Source organism: Sparus aurata, chromosome 13 (assembly GCF_900880675.1).
Source record: "Sparus aurata chromosome 13, fSpaAur1.1, whole genome shotgun sequence".
Taxonomy (NCBI): Eukaryota; Metazoa; Chordata; class Actinopteri; order Spariformes; family Sparidae; genus Sparus; species Sparus aurata.
Window position 1 is genome coordinate 27,947,414 of NC_044199.1, and position 20,453 is coordinate 27,967,866.

A 20,453-nucleotide genomic window follows, 5' to 3' on the forward strand; every position below is an offset into this window, starting at 1 on the left:
TCATTGACCACACTGGTCATAGACAACTATTTTATTACCCGCAGGTAATTTGAAGTGCAAAAATAAATATGTGATCAAAGATGAACTAACAGGGATCAGGATTTTTATTTCAAGAATGTAATTCCTTGAAGGGCGGACAAAGAAACACATTTTTTAGATTTTATTTAGACCTCGATGTTGGGGAAAAAAACAAGTAGTCCACATAATAAATAATGAAAGATTTTTGTATTTTAGCACAATTTGGAGAAACGTGTACTTGAGTATTTCCATTTTCTGCTACTTAATACTTTGGCTTCGCTACACTTTGTAGGAAAATGTTGTACTTTTTACTCACTACGTTTCTTTGATAACTTAAGTTACTTTTAAGACAGCATGGTGCATCAGGGCAAGTAGTATTAAAGTAGTACATTTTTATAGTAATTAATTGTATCCACAATTGGATAAAAAACACTGATTCTGATTATAAAGAAATACAGAGTATTGGATCAAATAATCTGCTGATAATCCGTCAACACTTAAGTAACGTTTTTTTCCCACAAAAAGCTTGTGATACTTAGATGCACTAAACTGAACAAACAAACTGTCTTTGGTTTTTGTAACTGAATAGCCTCAACAAATAAACTGACCTCAAAGCACAACACAATTTCACACTGTTTTAACTGTATTTATATTTGGCGGACCCTGCCCCCTTCCTAGCTTCAAACAGTGTTCTGGGGACTTTATTTTCCTCTGAGAACAGCTTTGTATTTTTTCCTCATTGATATTGTAAATGCTACAATTCAGAGTTTGAAATTCTTCAACAAAACTACATAGTGCCCCTTTTGGTGCATTTACTATCAGAAACTTTAAAGGTGCACTTTTTTTGGTAAAACATTTTAATCGGAAGAGAGAAATATTATTTACTCATTTTCTTATACCTAAACAAACTAAATTAAAAAAAGTCTTCACATCTAAATAAACTAATTAAGCAAACTGACCTTAAAAGACAATCAATTCAACAACATTTTATTGTGTTTATGTTTTTCAGCTTGTTAATACAGTTATGGAACAAAATAAATATTTCTGAGTTTGTATTTTTTCCTTATTAATATTGCTAAAATGCAGAGCTTGTATGGTTGACTTCCACTTTTACCAAATTAATATTTCGACACAATATCTTTACTTTAATTCAAGTAACAATTTTGGATACTTAATGAAACTCCAGCACAGACCTACTCGACACTTATTATGCCGCATTTTCAATATTCCCTGACCATGCTTTTATTTTGAAGGTCGCAGCCGGACATCCTTGTTTACTCTAACTGCTGGCTCGTCGTTGGCTGGAGCAGCTTCACAACCTGTTTGTTGATCGCTCTATTTGGCTTATTAACACCCCGAGTTTATAATAAGCCGGGTTTATATCCCGGGGGGACTTAACGTGCCTTTGCTGGGAAGGGATAGCTAGTTCTCTGACAGCAGATATAACAACATAACGAGTATGTCCTGAGCTTTTTATTTGGCGACGGGATGAAACAGAGAGAGGCTTTTCAGATGTAGCTTGTTAGCTAGTTAGCTGCGTCGCGTACAGTGTACACACAGCTTTTTTGTTCTGCTCTTGAACTGGCTCTACATGACAAATTAGCACCAGTGTTAAGCAAAGATAGGGCGCTAAAAACAGCGGCTGTTTTTAGGGGAAAAAACGCGTCGAGAGTGATCCCTGGTTGTCGACCTCAGCCCCGGGGCTAACCCCCGGTCGCCGACCGATTTAATGGCCGGAAATCCGAGGAGGGGCGCCGGTCTCATCGGCTTGATGAAGGACGCCTTTCAGCCCCACCAGCAGCCTCCCCAGCCTCACCAACCTGCAGTGGTCGATAAGAAAATGGTGGAGAAATGCTGGAAACTCATGGATAAGGTATTGACAGTGTGTTTAGGGTCACAAAATCGCTAAAAATCAGGGAACTGAAAACATTTTTTGGGGAGTGGGGGTTATTCCAAAAAGAAAAATATTTGGTGTCACTTCCCTCTTTTTTTGTCCGTATGTGCAAACGAAATGTCTTGACATGACATTCTTACACCGAAACATTTATGTAACCTATACACACAGATTTCGCCACTGTGTGAAACAGGTTTTCTCACATTGAATAGATATTAACGTTAGTCCCACTAAACCCCACAGGATTAGGTTTAATCTCAGAGATCCTAAGAGGAAAAAGTTTTCAAACCTTGTGGCGTTTCTTTCAGCACTGACTTGTGGAGCTGTCTACATAGTCTGTTTGACAAAATTTGGAGTACAGTCCCTGGTGCATTATCTAATTAGGACAACTTGTAGTAAATTGGGTCACAGCGAGGCTAATCTGTTGAACAGTTTGCTGTGGACTTTTTGGAAACACTTCAGCAGCCTGTGGATGTCCTTATTATTTATATTCGTTCAAAATAAATACGTGTGTGTTAGTTTGGTTTTGTGTATGCATAGCTGACTGTCACTCCAGTCTATCTTAAGTGAGCTAGACAGAAGAGAAGAAAAGAAGAGAGGGATGAGGAGACAAGAATTCACAAGAGATCACTTCAGGAGAGCTGTTGTAAGAAGAGAGACTGGCAGAGAAAGAGAGAGAGATGATAGGAGACAACATAGCAGTGTGTGTTTGTGTAGTGTGCTGTGCAAAAAGGTGGCTGTGCTTCCTCATTCACAGCTACAGCATGAGGTGTCTTTATGTCAGAGGTCAGAGGTTTTAAAATGTTCATATCTAGTTCATAGGCTTCCACGTGTCTGGATTATATATGTAGTGATGCACGATAGTGTTGGCAGGTCATCGTTTTCTGCCGATAAAGGCATTTAAGTTGATTGTCAGCATCAATTTGAAATGAACATTTAAGGCCAATAAGATGAAGCTCTATTAAAACCAACTGTTGCCAAAGAAGCTCTCATATATTTTGCTCAGTGAGTGCGTATGTGTGTAAATCGCAGTCACGTGAAGATATGAAAATTTCAGGATTATCCTGTCAAACGTAATAGCAGTTATCCCGATAATCATCAGAATATTCTCAAAACCTCAAGACAACATTCAAATTGCACTAAAACATAGTCAGCTCAATCTAACCTCGGTAAGGAAACACATCTTTTCATTTCATCTCAGACCGGACGAGCGTCCTTATGGGGTGAAAAACAAACAATCAAAGAATCTTCGATAAGTAGTTGGATCGAATGGCCTTCCTGTGCAATTAAAGGATAAATAATTGGTGGTAACCTTAGGTTCTGTAGTATTTATAGACATCTGATTTAACTTTTTTTGTCGCCAAGAAAATGGGCAAGCCATGCCTTGCCATGGTGACAGGCGCAGTCAATTCAATATAAATCACAAAACCAATATAAGTTCATCATGTACATCAGCAAACTAGACAGACTTTTCAAGTCATTCATATCAAGATATTCACGAGTAAAATTATTTATTGTCCAACACTTAGTAAGTAATGATATGTAATGATACATAATGATATGTTACTTTTAGTTCAGGAGACACTCATTTTTAGAAGACTAAAAGTATGTTAATATATTGGGGTCTTTATTAGCAGCCTTTCAGTAAAGGAGTTGGAAAATATTGGTGTATTGGCAACAATCCAATGCCCTCATCCCTAAATGTATTTTATGGATATATATTTAATGTGTTAAAAATTAGGAAAAATAGCTGTTAAAGATGTTTTGGTGATTGGAGTTTTGTCTGCAGTTTGTTGTGTTGCTCAATTATGTCTTTTCTGCATACATTTCCCAAATTGTTGAACATTATTGACAATGAATACTTGATGTTTCCAATCGTTTTCTTATTGTCGTGTTGTAAAGCAACAAACAAGACACAATGATAAGTGTCTGTCACTTTCACAGTTTACTTAACAGCCTTTGGCACAATTCTGGTCAACAACAACCGCCCTCATCCTTCCTATTTTTACTACCAAAACTCTTAAGTAAAAAAAAATCCCCCTCAAAAATAAGTAAGTCAAACCGCCACTCTTTATTTACTTACATCGTAAGTGTGAAAGTTTTTGTTAAGTTGTTAATGTGATGTTTGCAGAATATTGACATATCCATGACTGAAACCTCATTAACTTCATAGTAAATAATTTTTTGTGCAGAAGACCTGTAGATTTTGTCTACAGGATCTCATAATAGCCAGTATGGGCAGCATGATTGATTCCAGCAAGAACAAAACTCTTAAAGCCTTTGGACGTTTGTGTGTCCTATCCAGGTTGTGCGTTTGTGCCAGAATCCCAAGGTGGCATTGAAGAACAGCCCGCCCTACATCCTAGACCTACTGCCGGATACCTACCAGCACCTGCGCACCATTCTGTCCCGATACGAGGGCAAAATTGAGATCCTCGGGGAGAACGAGTATTTCCGTGTGGTTATGGAGAACTTGACAAACAAGACTAAGCAGACCATGAGCCTTTTTAAGGAGGCCAAGGAGAGGATGTATGAGGAGAACTCCCAGCCCAGGTAAGGCTTATATCCTGATAAAATGTCAGTCATCCTTGTGGAGGCAGATGCAGCAGGGAAAAAAAGAGCCGTGGATCAGGGAAAGTCATCAGGCTTATCATTGTTTGAATTGGCTCCATGTCCTTGAAATGAGCCCTTAAGATCATAATTGTATTAAACTGCCTAATTGGCAAGACTGCTGCTGAATAAAGTTGCCTTTGTGTTCTTCCCCATGTCGTCTAATAGTTAATTCACCACAGATTAAATGGCTTTACAGTACAGAGCTGTACTGAGTATCAGTAATAGATGCTGTCATCTAAGGTGAAAACCTTTTTAGATATCCAGTCTTTTATACTTGAAAGGAAGAAACAGACCTTTGCCAGGCTTAGAAAAAAGGCTTCTGTCCAATCAAGGATTATGTTATTGTAACTAATTTTTTTCAACAGAGCACGTCTTTAAACAACTAACTAGTACAGTGTGCTTCAAGCTATTCTGTACCTGTTGTTTTTGTTTGTTTTTGTTTGTTTTCACCGAACAGTAAAAACATTGAAAGGACTAAAGGACTTCATAATGAATTCCAAAACAGAAATTTTGTATTTGTTCCACGACCAGGTAATTTCTCTGTAACAATAAATTGATAAGTTGTTGACTGTTAAATTAATATTAATATATTTTGATAAAGATGAATCCATTTGAGTAATGGAAAAAAGTACAAATTCTCTGATTATTTCCCTCCAGTTTTGATACCAGTTATCTACAAATGACGGTTAAAAAAAACAAGCAAAAACTTAAAAGGTCATAAACTGAACTATAATCCTCCTGATTTGTCACTTGTATAGTTACCTGGAAAAAAATGTATTTCTAAGGAAAGTACTGCTCTTTTTTGAGGTTAAGAAAAACCCCTCACAATGAGAACAATAATGTTTTGCCACACTCTAATTTAAAAATTTCCATCACTGTGATTAAATACAACCTATGACATTTGACAAACTGACAGCCTTGTGATCGGAAGTAAAACCACTCAAATGAATCATTGATAAAGGTGTGATGAAACTTCTGTCGTCGCAGTGACTTCCTCTGTCTCTTAAAAAGCTCTTACTAAGCGAAAGTTCCTTCCTCTGATTTTTATCAAGCAGTTCCTCTTACTAACTCAGAGACTTGGCGACAACAATTACTGTGATGGATAGCAAATCTATCAGTCAACTAGGCTTTATTAAGTATAGTCCTGGTAACTGGAACTCCCTTGCATACCTTTAGGTCACAGCTGTCATCATGAAGAAAATGTTCATGTCCTCTGTATGTTATTGAGTTTGATAGTAATTAAAGTTGGCCTTGATTAGGTTTATATAAAATGGATTATGCTTTATACCAAACCAAACGTCCAATAGTAAAGGATTTGTGGTGTACAGTATGTGCTGTCATTGTCTTAGTTTCTTAACTTACCTGCTCAGCAGGTGTAATCCCTTAATGCGGCTCCATCCTGATGAATTTACTGTCAAGCTCAAAAAAATAGTAGGCTCACTTCAGCGAAATTAATTGTGATTCAGCACGTAAGACAATGTAGCAGTCTCAAATTGGCCAGCTCCATATCAAAGGCCACATTTTTGGCAAAGGTCAGTAGGCAACTAACGATTACTTTCATTTCTGATCAGTTTTATTGATTCATCATTTTTATGACAGAACCAGTTATTTCCTTGGCTGGTTATTGGGGCTAATATTCAGTGATTTTCTGATTATCGGAGGGTCTGTTTTTTTTTGTGTCTGATTGACGATAAAATAAATAAATCGGTTACACATTAACAAGAAAAATAATAATGAATCTGCAAAGTAACTTGTAACATAAGTCATCAAATAAATGCAGTGGACTGGAATTTTAAAGTAGCAGAAAATGAAAATACTGCAGTCAAGTCCCATAAAATTGTACTTAAAACATGACTCGAGGTGACTGTACTAAGTTACGTTGGTTATTCTATATTTTGACAAAAAGATGTGAATTATACTCCAAATGCATATCAGTTAAATATCAATTATAGGTCTCCTTGATTAATATTTATTTTTTCTACAAACTTTAGAAAATAGAAAAATATTGACCCAAGTTTCCCAGAGGACAAGGCGACATCAAGCAGAAAGTGCTCAAAGTTGAGAAGGTGTTGAGAATTTGTTTAGCTTTTACTTGAAAAAATAACAAAAATTATTGTCATGATGACTTTTGGGACAATCATATAATCTTGTCAGCCTTAGATAGCACATGTTTATGAATCATAAAAATGTGTATGTTACTAAAGAACTGTAAAGAACTCTGAAGTTTGATTCGGGTTGCAGAAAGGTTTAAACATTTACTCCAATACTATTATTATTCATCGTTGTGTATAGAAGATTTTAATCATGAGCATCCTGGCAACGCTAAACATTTCATAGTTTTTAAGTGGTAGTTCTACAGGACTGAAACGTCTTCAGGAGAACTCGGAACTTGGCAGAATGATGAAGCTTTATTGTTAGATTGCAGTTCCTTATATGTACCATAAAAGTGTCAATGCGAATACCATCTGTTCTTTTTAACTGTGTAACTGCTACTGGATCTAGAATGGAAATATCTTGCGATATCTTTCAAAGGATGATCATTTCTTTTTAATCTGGCTTTTAATTTTGAGGAATGTTATGAGCTTAGTTTTTGGGTTTTAATAATTTTTGTTTATTGAAATGTATTGACTTTATTATATTTATCAGATTATTTCATTGTCCTGAAGAGTTTTATCTATTCTTGCTAATTTGGTCTGTGTTGTCACAACTATGTTGTAGGTGCTTAACAAATTACGTTAAGTTGTTTGTTTAATGCCTGTAATCTTTCTGGTCAAATATTAGATCTTGATTATATCCTTTACTAACTTGTATTTGTTTCTGTCGTTCTCTCTCTCTTTGTCTCCTCTTATTCAGGCGAAACCTTACAAAACTGTCTCTGATCTTCAGTCACATGCTAGCAGAGCTAAAAGCCATATTCCCCAATGGCTTATTTCAGGGCGACAACTTCAGGATCACCAAAGCGGATGCTGCCGAATTTTGGAGACGGTCATTTGGGGACAAGTGAGTTTTTACTATCAAATGGCAAATATTAAAAATGGCAAAAGAGGAACTTTCAACTATGTAAATTCAGGTGTTCGCTTACACAAAATTGCACACTTTTTGTGTATGTATTTTTTAAATGAAATTCTATGTTTTGGTCAAATATTATACTCTCTCTCTGTTTCGTTGTTGTCTTAATTTTATGTTTTTAAAGATTGTGAGCAAAATGTATAGTGTTGAAAACTGTAACATCGCACCCCCTTTCCTCCCATGTACTGTAGGACCATAGTGCCATGGAGGACATTCCGTCAGGCCCTCCACGAGTTTCATCCCATCAGCTTGGGGTTGGAGGCCATGGCTCTCAAGTCCACCATCGACCTCACCTGCAATGACTACATCTCTGTGTTTGAGTTCGACATCTTCACCAGGCTCTTCCAGGTGAGGCTCTTCATGGCAGAGTGCTCTAGGGATTGGAACATAATTGTCCTGTTATCCTTGTAGAAATTCAGTGATGCATTCAATAGTAGTCTGAATTCTGAATCATATTTAAGTAAAGCGCAATAACATTAAGATACTTTCTTGCCCAATGGATACATACTCCCGTATTTTTTCGAAACAGGGTAAAAAAAAATATGTATGTATCTCTATCCATACGAGCATTTTAACACAATTTCAGAAATAATCCGTGTTCTCACAACACACCTGAAAATGCATATCTCATGGCTATTCACGTACACTGGGCATGTGCGGAAAGCAGATTGTATATTCTGGTTGGTTGCTTAATTGCATAAAATACTAACAAGGCAGCCACAGAATCTTCTTTGCTAACTTATCAGCAAAACATTGTCAACAGCTGTTTTTCTATATTTGTATCATCAAAGTCCATTTGTGTCTTTCTATTTAGTTTAATAATTTTAAACAATATAGCTAACATCAATTCCTCACCATACAAACCCAAATACTCAAACAAAATATGCGAATTTAGCGACCATAAATGCCATTTACGCATGTATGGAAGGCCAAAATGTATAGAAAAAGCTTTGTTTTAAGAAATACCTGTTGAGTGTGGACACAGCATCAGTCATGAAATAATTCAAAGAATAAAAATGATGCTTTGTGTAGTGGAAAAGTATTTAGAGAAGTGCAAAGGTGGCACATTTCAGCATTAGTCACCAGTTTTTCAGTAAGTCAAGCTGAAATCTCTGTATTGTGTAACTGCAGAAGTAAACAAGACGAAGTCCACGAACTGAACTGAAACTAAGAGGAAGGGGGCTGCTGTACTGTAGAAATGAGTTCCCTTATTGACAAAATAATCAATCAAGAATATATCAACAAATATTATGCATCACTTGTGAAACAGTGTCCTGAGGTCCCAGCTTTATAAACAGTAAGCTTGTGATTCAGCTTTGAGTTCACACAGAATGAAGGAAGTACATTTTTCCCGCAAGTCTGAAGGCTCAGTATTGGCTGAAAAGGTCTTATATGGAACATTTCCACATTTGAAAATCAGATGAGGGTAATAAAGCTGAACAGAGCTTAAGACAGTTGATATCTGTGTTGTTAACTCTTTAATTTTTGTGTGTCTGTGTGCATATGTGTTTTGTGTAGCCATGGTCATCTCTTTTAAGAAACTGGAACAGTCTGGCAGTCACACATCCTGGTTACATGGCCTTCTTGACCTACGATGAGGTCAAGGCTCGACTGCACAGGTTCATTCACAAGCCTGGCAGGTGAGGAGACAAATGAGCTCTTACATTGACAGATTGTATATACAAAATACAGAATACATTTCTAAACAATTTCATTATCATCCCGTTTGGACCAGAAATGCTTAATAAAAATGTTGCTTTGTCATGCTGATATATGTAAGAGTCTGATTCCTAACTACACTTCACTTCACATCATATTGTTGCAGTTGAACACTGCCAGTGTTTATTGTTGGTTGACATCACTGTCTTCCTTTCAGCTACATCTTCAGGCTGAGCTGCACTCGGCTGGGCCAGTGGGCGATCGGCTATGTGACAGCTGATGGGAACATCCTGCAGACCATCCCCCATAACAAACCTCTCTTCCAAGCCCTCATTGATGGATACAGAGAGGGATTGTAAGTCCCACTACAACACGGTATCAATGCACCAATTTATACATTTAAGGCTACTTTATGATATAGTTTATACATGCCTTTTAGAATTTGATTAAAAACAAAATGGATCAATAAACCAAAGGCTTTGGTGCTGGCTTGATAAAATTTAAACAATATTTTCACTGAGCAAGTCAGCACACAGCACTTTCATGAGTTTTTTTTCTTGTAGGCATTCATCTTGTTGGAGCATGCAAGGAATATCTTAAAAGTATTAAACACTCCCCCACTGTGGCTCTGAAAGGTGGCTGTAAAAAGTCTGCAGCTTCCTGTTTGGTGGAGGACAGCTGTTGTAGTCATCTGGGTTTCAGAACTGTTGCAGTTAATAACATTGAATATGTTAAAGTGCACAAAAACATCTCAAACACCGCCCGCAGCACGATCATCTTTTATGCTTTTGTTCCACGTCTTCAGTATGTTACAATAAAACATCACTTCAACAATAAATAATTAAATGTAAAGTATTGTGACACAGCATTTGAAAGCCATCATCAAGTGGACACAAGAGGAACTACAGTTTATCTGCTGTAATTAATATTTTTTTGTTTGTGCGTGTGTCTCTCTTCTCTAGCTATCTGTTCCCAGATGGTCGTGCACAGAATCCAGACCTAACAGGGCTGTGTGAACCTTCCCCACAGGACCACATCAAAGTCACTCAGGTTTGGTCTTGTTTGTTTCACATCTGCGAACCAGTCAACCTTATCTTTGTGCCTCAGGGAAACCGGCACACTGCAAAAGATGCACATAAACTAGACAAAGATGCAAATTACACAAAATATTAAGCAGATCTTGAATAAAGCTAACCTGTCTCCTCTCTCTCCTCCCCTCCTGTAGGAGCAGTATGAGCTGTACTGTGAAATGGGCTCCACTTTCCAGCTTTGTAAGATCTGCGCAGAGAACGATAAGGATGTGAAGATCGAGCCATGCAGGCACCTGATGTGCACCTCCTGTCTGACTGCCTGGCAGGTGAGGCTGCTTACACTGAATAACATTTTATTACATTGGTTTCTAGCATGTGTTTGATAAAGTCTAACAGTAAAATTCAGCAATAAAATACTAAACATTTGCCTGCCTTTTATGATTACCATTAACCATTAACACTCAAATACAGTGTTTAGCTGCTTTTAGTGAAACTCTTGCTATTCCCTTCACTTTACCATTTCTTTTATACCTTCGGTCATAGATTTTCTCTTTTAAACAATGTCGGTTTCAGTAATACATTAGAATTTGAAGTACCTCTCTGATTTAAATGTTCTACAGTGTTGTTATTTGTTTTAATCATCACTTTTGTTGCTTCATCATGTCTAACTGATGCTCACTGGTCATGTGTCAAGTGTCTTATATTGCTTTCTGTACGTGTATCAGGAGTCGGAGGGTCAAGGCTGCCCATTTTGTCGCTGTGAGATTAAAGGCACAGAGCCCATCGTAGTGGACCCCTTCCACCCGAAGGCGAGCGGGGCTTCCTTTGCTGGGTTCCAGGGGTCCAGCAGAGCAGAAGCTGCAGGCAATGATGAGGAAGAGGATGATCGGCTGGAGGAGCACCTTGTCATGAGCAGGCTGGCCTGCAGCAAGGTAAGAGGACTATACACAAACATCAGACTAACTAAAACAGACTTAATCAGCGGTAGATGTAGGACTTTATTGTATTTGTTTATTGTAGGGAATTTCATTCATTGCCATGCGTCATCTCTTTATTTTGTGTCTGTGTGCAGGTTGAGCGCCCTCCATCCCCAGTGTCGCAGCTGCCTCCAGTGCCCCCCCGGCTGGACCTCATACAGCAAAGACCCTCCAGCTCCCACAGTGCACAGGGTCCGGGAGCCACAGCTAAGGTGAGTAGATGAGGTGTTGGAAGTTTGAAGTTAGGGGAAGGTTCACATTTTTTCAAAGACAATACTCCAACAAGTTCATGTAGGTGCATTTCAAGAGTTATTGGTTGTTGTAAGTGGTCTCTCTTTTCATAATGGCTATAAAAAACCTTGCTAAAGAGATTCCAGTGGAAGAGTTTGGTGACAAAATGTAGATTGCAAAACATGAGTGAAGAATATGGAACAGCAGGACATTGAGCAGCTGCAGGTATTATTAAATGGGTAGATCCTGAGCCATACAGATTCCTCTCAAGCACGGAGAACTGGAAGAGGACAGGCTACAAAACCACAGAAGAGGCAGCATGGCATTCATACAGATAGGAGAGACAGAGAAAGAGAGAGACATGATAATATGCAAAAGTAGGGAGAGAAGCGAAAAGAATATCCAAATAACCATTTCACTATCAAAAAACGCATACAAGCATGCCTTAATGTGGAAGTCAGGTTCCTGTAAATTATGTGAATATCCTATGTGTGTCTTCTCATCTCTGCTGGTTACTAACACCACCATCCCCTCCTGTCTTCACCCCAGATGGTAGCAACGCACAGAGACAAGCCTTTACCTCTGCCTCCAGCCCTGAGAGAGCTGCCCCCTCCTCCCCCTCCAGAGCGCCCCTCTCTGGTTGGCCAGGACTCCAGACTCCAGAGGAGACCCCTGCCCTCCACCCCTGACCAGTCCGCCTGGGCTTCCAACTACATGGTCCCACGCCCGGCAACCAAGGCCCTGTCAGCGCTGTCGTCTACCCCGCAGAGCAACGGAACAAGTGGAGAGGGAAGCAAACCCCAGGCAGCTACTAATGCGGTCTACTGCCTGGCACAGAGGTACTGAGCTCTGCTGTGGAGCTTATGTCTTGACTTTTACTGTGAAATATTTGAGGTATGTGTGAAGATAGTGACTTGCACTGGTTCATTATAGTGCTAATATTAGTAATACTGCCATCTCGTGGCACTTGTATGTGACTACAAATTACTGTTTGGCCGAGATACGCACACACATGCAACTAAAGTATGACAATAATACTTAAGGTTAGTAATCCATAACAACAAAGTCTTGAAAAAACATGACTATTTGGTTGGATTGCTTAAATTAAAGAGGTGTAAATGTAGATTATGCTTTGTTGGCACGTCTGCCCTTGTTTTGACTATCTTTTATGTACAGTTTTATGTATATTCTGTGATAGGAATTCTGAACTCAAGTTTCACTTACTTGGCTATTCTTGAATAGCTTTTGGCTGATGAAGGCTGGGGGATACAGCTGAGAGCATGTAAACCTTGAGTTTCAAATTTAGATCAGTTTTTATCCCGAGGTCAAGAATGAACGTCCATGCTCGATTGTCTCAGAGTCTCTCAGAAATCAGAGAACATGATTTTTAAACAACACCAAAACAAACCCACCCTGATGTCTGTTTTCTGTCTATGGTCAGAACTTTGCCAGCGGCAGCAGTTTCAAGCGGGGAGAAGTCGTCATCTGACTGTGAGGAGAATGAGTACATGAGTCCCACCTCTCTGCCAGCTTCTGGCGCCCCCTGGGTCATAACAGGCTCATTGGTGCCCCCGCCACCGACCCAGGCGAACCACCATAATGACGTCAGGTAAAACAGATTAACTCTAATCGATCAGTTGACTTGATTTTTTACATCTCAGGAAAATATTGATTTGGAAAATATCAGGCTACCAGAATGAGAGAGTATCTTTAAATCTGAGGGAACTGAATACCCACCAAAAGAATTAGATTATATTTAAAATTTTGAGGGATTCACTGAGCACTGATAACAGTATCCCACATACAGCAATCCAGGAGAAACTGCTGCAGTAATGTATCTGAAGCATTTATTTTTATGTCCACCAGGGGGCTCTATAGCCTTAGTTTTTTTCCTACATACCTACAATGAATCGCATCCTTTAACTTATTGACTTATTGAATGAATGATTCAAAGAAGATGAAGCAAATCCAATTAGGCAAGAAGGCCACAACGTTTCTCAGCTTGTTGTTTTAATGAAATAATGACAAAGTAATTAAATACTGGAATAGAGTTCACACACAGTAGAACAATGAATGAAATGATACCAGTCTGTGTGTTCTGAAAAATCTTTTGTAATGGAAAAGACAAATTCCACAAATCTAGAGCAATATTTGTAGTTTTGTGTCGTGTAAGGCTAGATATATGAATTGCCAAATAAGAGCACTCCAAATCATTATTCTGTCTTTTCTTTTGTTAGCAATGAGGTGATTGACAGCGACTCTGAGGACCCCCAAGTCTACGAGTCCATGTGCAACATCCAAGCTCAGGCTGGTTCCTCTGAGACGGCACAGGCATCTGACCACGGTAAACTTCACACCTCAGTATTACTGTTCTAACGTAAAATAAAGGGAAATATTTTTGCCATTTTTGCCTTAAACTCAAGTCTTCTTATTTTTGTAGTAGTATTACCCCAAATACAGGAATATGATTTGCTACATTTTGTATTATTGCTGTCACTAATTTCCCGAGCTTTCTGTTTTCTTTATTTCTGCTCTCTCAGTTTGTTAACTGTGTGTTGTACATTGACCACAATACTAATGTGATGTTGTGATCTTTCAGACCTCCCTCAACAGTCAGCTGTGGTTTCCCAGGACAAAAAGGAGGAGACTGTTGAGGAGGACATTTACGAATATGACTGTCCCAGACCGGTAGTCCCTCCTGCCCCCACCAGAAGAACCCTGTCAGATATCAGCGGCCCCTCGGCTGCCTTCAGCACTCTCAGCATAGACGGGGCTGTTGAAGCCAGTACGTATCTCTACAAATTATTATGTATTTGACGGTGAAATACCATTTGGCCCAGATTTATAGATGAACTTTGCAGTGACTCAGACCCCTATATTATGTTGTTTACCTAGTTGTAAAATGTTACAGGCCCATAGCATCCATGTGTATTGTCTGGTATTAGTACTACTGCATTTACTTCATAAAGGATCTGAATTGAACTGTATTTAATTCTCTGAGAGCTAATAATAATAATAATGATGATTCACAAGCAACAATCAAAAACCTCTGTATTCCCTTAAGTACTTGAATGCAACACATTTCCCACGTTTACGGACTATAATCTGTATGTTTCCAGGTATGTTTGCAGCAGGTGTCGACCCTGAACGTCCCCCCAAACCTCTCCCGAGGCGAGCCAACTCCGACCGAAGGCCTCGACCTGTAAACCGTGAATTTCACAGTCCATTGCCTGATCTCCCTGGTCCTTCCACCTCCTCCACTTCTGCCTCCCCTCCTCCTCCTCCTCACCCTCATCCTCACCCTCATCCTCCTCCTCCTGCAGGCCCAGGAAGCCTGGCCCTAAACGGGGAGATCGAATGCCTGATGTCCCAAGGCTACTCCATCCAGGACATCCAAAAAGCCCTGATGATCGCCCAGAACAACCTGGAGACGGCTAAGAACATCCTGCGCGAGTTTGTCTCCATCCCCTCCGCGGCACACATCGCCACATAGTCGCTCCAGGCACGCCCTTCCTCTTTGTCTCGTCTCTGTCTCCACTCTGTGCCATTATCATGGATAGCATTTACCAAGCACTTTCCTGCAGGGCCACAAGTACTTGACAAAAGGCTTTACTCTGAGGAGTAATGCTGCGTTCACGTCATGTCAGAAGTCGCAGATGAACAGGATGATTATCTGCAAGTTCTAGTCATTGAAATATCATCCAAAGTCATTTGTTACATGTTTTTTTGTGAATACATATTATTTGGATTATGTTACGTTATTATGTTGGACTGCTGTTATGGGAATGCAGAGTGTTGAAAAGTGAAAATGCCTCAAAATGTCTTGTTTCTTGAGGTCTTTGGCCCAGAAGCAGCGCAAGGTTCCCTAAAAAGGATGTATCTGTTGGTCAGTTAGTTATATTTTGTTCCAGTTGTGTAGCTCAGAAGAGGCAGGAAGTCCGATATGACTTGAACGCAGCATACACAGAGATTGGAAGCCTTTAAATGTGAGCTCGCTGTAGCCAAGCTTTGACCCTGTTGTACTTTGCTGAGGCTCACTCGTGCCGTGACGATGTCTCCCCTCAGTCTGAGCATTTTTTCTCTCATTAAGCTAAATGTTGAAGCTACAGTGACTTTGATGAGTAGAGGGACCCAGCGGATCATTGTTTTTGACTCCCCGCTGCTGGCAGATGTTCAGTTTGGTGCTTTACGGGCTTCTTGGCAAATTGTGGCGTACGAATATGTAGCGACACGAGTTCGGTCGGAACACTTAGTGATTAACTCCGTGGTGTGTGCGTGTGTGTGCTCATGCTGATGAATGTGAATGTTCAGTCGCAGTGCAGTATTGCAGGGCTTCACGTCGTACGCGTCACTGTGGCTCGCTCTGTTTTCGATGGTATTTGAAAAGTTGACTCCGTATTTCCTCTCAGCTCCAAGTTCAACGATGGTTCTGTAATGAAATAACAAGTTTAATGTGTAAGTACTCTCATAAGGTGTCTTGCTGTGTGTAGTACTAACAATGGCTGAATTTTCTGAAGTTTATTTTTGTCATTTAATTCCATGATTGCCTGCCGCCATTTCAGGTGGTCTGACACTGAAGGCTGGTTTATTTACTTAAAAGCTTCTCTCATAGTGTCTGACTAAACTAGAAAGGACTTTAACATGTGCTGGTAGATTTCTTGTCACATGTTGATGTGATTTAGCTCTGCATCACCAGAACAGCTTCAGGAGGTTCTGAGAAATCAGACTGAAGGGGTTTAGATTGAGCTCTGAAGCAAAAAAAAAAAAAACTGAAGGCTGTCATGTGGACTCAGGTACTCAGTAATAAGTCAGGGTAGAATGTAATGACTGAACAGATGCTAAAGGACACATAAAGATGATGATGTAGTGTTGGAACCGTTTGTGGAAAAGCACAGACTCACTCCTCCAAGGACTGGACTTTCTCTCTTATTCTATTGTATTTAATTTAACATAAAAACCACTATATTTAAGATTTTAAAATCAGGTATTCAATGCCTCCCCAGCCCCACTCCCTCCGATTTCAAACCCCTGAGATGTTTAATTTGGTTGCAATAATCCACCCATCATACTACATGTCAGAGCCCTGGGTGGTTATTTGAAGAAGCAACAGAGATCTTTCAGTCACTCAGCAGCACATCAAATTTGTTGTGGGATTAATGTCGAAAATACCAATTGACTACCAATCCAACCTCTAAGCAACTTTAAAGACATTTGAGTTGAAAGTACTGGTTGATTAGTCGATTGGCCAAAAAATATCATGTGCAGCTATTTTGATATTTGACTGATAGTTTAAATGCACAGTTTCTGTCAATCAAAACAAAACCCAAGAACAGTGGGATTTCGGGAGTTGCTGTTTTGTTAAACAACCATTATTGCAAATGTGGATCGATCTATGTGACTCAAAATAAATGTTAAATGAACGAGGTAATGTTTTAAAGGTATATTCACATTACTCTTGTGACACATGTGATATTATTCTCTCCTGGAAGTTATAGCGACAGAATTAGGGAATTCTCTGGGTTCAAACCTTTTTGGAAACATTTAAGATTCTGTCAGTTAACAACTCAACATAATAAATAACTTCTGGTCATTTTTAAACATTTTAATGCCATAAATGTTAACTATCACATCACTGAGTCAGGTTCTTTCAAGCAAAATTGTCTTACATTTTGTACTCCCAGCTTCTTGATTGTACAAAATTAGCTACTTGCAAACATCCACCTGGGCTTAAAGGAATTGTAACGGCATTTTAAAAACTTCTATTCCCATGAATAATTTTATGAACTGAGTGAGTTTGAGCTGTAACGTGTAATGAAAGCCTGCCCTGAATCAAGTCAAGATTTAAGTCCTTGATACAAAGTCATCAGCTGGACTTCATTCACATCCATTCTCAAACAAAATATTCAAATCAACACATAAAATGGAAACTGATTTTACAAAATATTCCTCTAAAGCTGTGTATTTTACTCAGGTTTTTAGATTTATTTCCAGTGGACCAATAATAAGCAGCTTACACTACCCTTTCCTTTCATATTATCTCCACCCATCAGTGGCGTTTTGAAGTGAGGGCCTGTATATTACCCCAACCACAGGATCATGGACTCATTTAGAACAAAGATGAAAAGATTTCTGACTCATCAAAGCAGGGAGTCTGATCTAAGTCCGACACAGCATCAGTGCAGAATACCAATATGTTGTGAGAGAGGCTCCATCCTCTGTAAGATGGTTGTTCCATATTAATATGTAATTTGGGAACACTGCCAGAAACAAGACGGGACCGGACTCAGCGTCTCGTCTCCATTTTCATGTAAGAACACGCAAATATGTCTGAAGTATCCCCTTTAACGAACAGTGCAATTTCTTCTTTTTCTCTTTCCAAAGCAGCTCCTCAGTAGTCACTTTTGATTTCCGCAGTAACATGTAAATGTGCCTTCTGTCCATCACAACCTGCACATGACGGCAGACAAACCAAACCAAACCAGTTCCTCCACATGTACTGCTTAAATGAATGGAAATCTGCACATTTAATCCAAGCCCTTACCTGACGGTGTTTGTCTCAGATATTCACTTTCTCAAACAGTTAATCAGGAGTTTGAAGTTGGTTTTCCACATCTTGTCATCGTCTAGACAGAAACGGACAATTACAGCCCAACCAATGTTAGCTTCTCTTTGTTTTTTGTCGCAAACCGATTTTTGACAATTGAATCTCCCATAAATGTAACTGATAGACATTTGTTACCAATATATGTATACGCTGGACATTTTACAACTGGAAAAATATACTTACGATTGCTCCCTGGTGGACAAAATGTGTAATGAAGACATGGTTTCTTAACACATCATCAAAAAAAAAAAAAAAAAAAAAATTAAAATGCTAAACTTTTCTTGCAAGTTTTACTTGGACATAGGAGACACAAGTTACTCATTTTTAATAAATTCCATTTCATATTAACAAACCATCTCCATTTTTATTTAAATGTAGTGAATTCAAAGTTTCCTGTTGCTTACTGCTCGACATGTGTTTATACAAGGGGTGAATGGATTGACCCCTAAAGTATCAATAATGCTGATGCACAGTCTTGTTTTGAGTATCAGTACTAGTGTTAATACGATTGAGACAAAAACAAAATATGAATCCATAACGTCGGAGCACATCCGGGACAGGTGAACACCCCTGACGATGCAGTATCTGCATCTCTGCTGCTGTCATGTGCATGTGAGAGTTCACATAATGAGCATTTGTTGTTTTGCCATCAAATGGTGTTTAAACATGCGTGTGATTAAAGGTCCAGTGTGTAGAATTTAGAGTTTGCCTTTTACCTTTTTAGAATGAGCCTCGTCAGTGTCCTTGTTGGCACTTTTCAGCCACTTCAAAAGACATTTAAAAAGTTTGGTGACTTTCCCTCAGAATGAGGTTTAAAATGTGTTTTCCCCACAGGTTATACTTCTACTGTGCAAACCCCCAGTTTTTTTTAATGACACGGTTGTAGGTTAATACAGAGCACTGCGCGATGTGACGCTGTCAGCTCATCCCACCAGAGCACGGCAGCTGTGAATCAATTAACCTTTATTAGTAATAACGTGCACTAAACTGAAATCCTTCTCTTTTGTGTTATAAGTCTGTCTGCCGCTGCACCACCACAGTTGAGACTGCCGTGAATCTTGCATGCGTCGATGCGACAATTTTTCCTTAACACTCTGGTGCTCTGGAATTTTCTATCTAAAATGCTTTAGGTAGTCTGTCGCTCTCTGTGATGTCTCTGGCTTTTTGTATCCACAGAGGGAGCAGGGTATTTCTGCCATGTTTTTCTTTGGTGGCCCGTTACGGACAAACCAAGAGAAGGCCCTTTTCAGGTTTTTCATAGGTTCTCCTACATGCAGAAGGTGGATGAGGGATGTTCACCTGGTAGCAACCTACAACCTCACCACTAGATGCCACTAAAACCTACACACTGGACTTTTAAATCATTAACAGGAATTCAATAGTGAATTGAAACTCCTAATTTTTGTGTAGTGCATTCAGAAGAAGCTTATTAATAATACACTCCTCATAGAGTCACTTCTCTCCTTACATGAAAGCACATTATCTAATTTTAACTATAAAAAGTACGATAAAAGTTTGATGGTATCACTCACCTCTTCTTTGATGTGATACAAATTTCATTTGTATTTTTTTCCCTTAAAAAAGGGGGGTTTGAAATATGATAATATGTCTGCAGAATATGTTCAGGAGTGTCTCCATGCTTTTTAAAAATGGAAAACAGACGTATTGCTTGATGTGATTAAAGTAGGAAGGAAAACACACCGTAAAAGCTCAGATGATGCTGGATATGTCCTCGTGTAGACGGTTGAGGCTGCTGAATCTGCTGTGGTTCTGTAGAAATCTTGCAGCTTTAACTCCCTCGAACCAAACTCCTTTAAGAGCAGCACGCCGTGACGCGTCGGCCCTTCGCCTCGTGTTGATTTCCAGAGAATGTTTCGCCAGTCCCTCGGCTTTGTGTCCACTCGCTCTGACGGGGACTAACTCCTGACCATGAAAGTGCCGCAGTGTGAGGATCCACTCGAGGCTGACAGTCATGTTGAATCACTGCCAGACGCTCCGCTCGCTGTCTCTCACACACACTTTCCCCTCAAAATCACTGGTAAACTGGTGTGTTGGTCCAGATCCACTGGTTAATGATGATGTGTGGTGTAATCATGGTTACTAGCCTTTTCAACAAGAACTTGCCTACTAAAAAGTTGTCATTGCTTTGTTGTTGCTCGTGTAAATATGATTTTATTTATTGTCTTTTTAATATCCTCAGCATTCATTTTGTTGCCATGTTTTCATGCCTAAGCCATTAAGATTTTTAATTAAACAGTATTTTCTTTAACATCTGACCTGTGTGGTTTGTTTATAATGACTATTGGCTGTTCTGTAGTGGCAGTGAAATGCTCTTGAAACAATACTTGTCATTTTGT

At 39.2% G+C, this 20,453-nt stretch overlaps 1 protein-coding gene across 1 annotated transcript; it reads left to right on the forward strand.

The window, feature by feature from the left end:
- The first annotated feature begins 1,285 nt into the window (after nucleotides 1–1,285).
- On the forward strand, nucleotides 1,286–20,367 carry LOC115594106 (E3 ubiquitin-protein ligase CBL-like). The gene is made up of 15 exons (XM_030437907.1): nucleotides 1,286–1,891; nucleotides 4,218–4,465; nucleotides 7,379–7,525; nucleotides 7,786–7,942; nucleotides 9,113–9,234; nucleotides 9,471–9,608; nucleotides 10,216–10,303; nucleotides 10,479–10,610; nucleotides 11,010–11,216; nucleotides 11,357–11,473; nucleotides 12,042–12,331; nucleotides 12,934–13,101; nucleotides 13,730–13,836; nucleotides 14,092–14,277; nucleotides 14,612–20,367. Exons 1-15 carry the CDS (start codon nucleotides 1,748–1,750, stop codon nucleotides 14,983–14,985), a joined length of 2,625 nt encoding a protein of 874 aa, XP_030293767.1. The 5' UTR covers nucleotides 1,286–1,747; the 3' UTR covers nucleotides 14,986–20,367.
- Nucleotides 20,368–20,453: the final 86 nt, after the last annotated feature.

Bases quoted from the DNA above. Each gene is read 5' to 3' on its own strand.
- LOC115594106 (XM_030437907.1), top strand. From the start codon at position 1,748: ATGGCCGGAAATCCGAGGAGGGGCGCCGGTCTCATCGGCTTGATGAAG. The intron at 10,611-11,009 runs GTGAGGCTGCTT...TACGTGTATCAG, and splicing joins CCTGTCTGACTGCCTGGCAG to GAGTCGGAGGGTCAAGGCTG. The intron at 12,332-12,933 runs GTACTGAGCTCT...GTCTATGGTCAG, and splicing joins GTCTACTGCCTGGCACAGAG to AACTTTGCCAGCGGCAGCAG.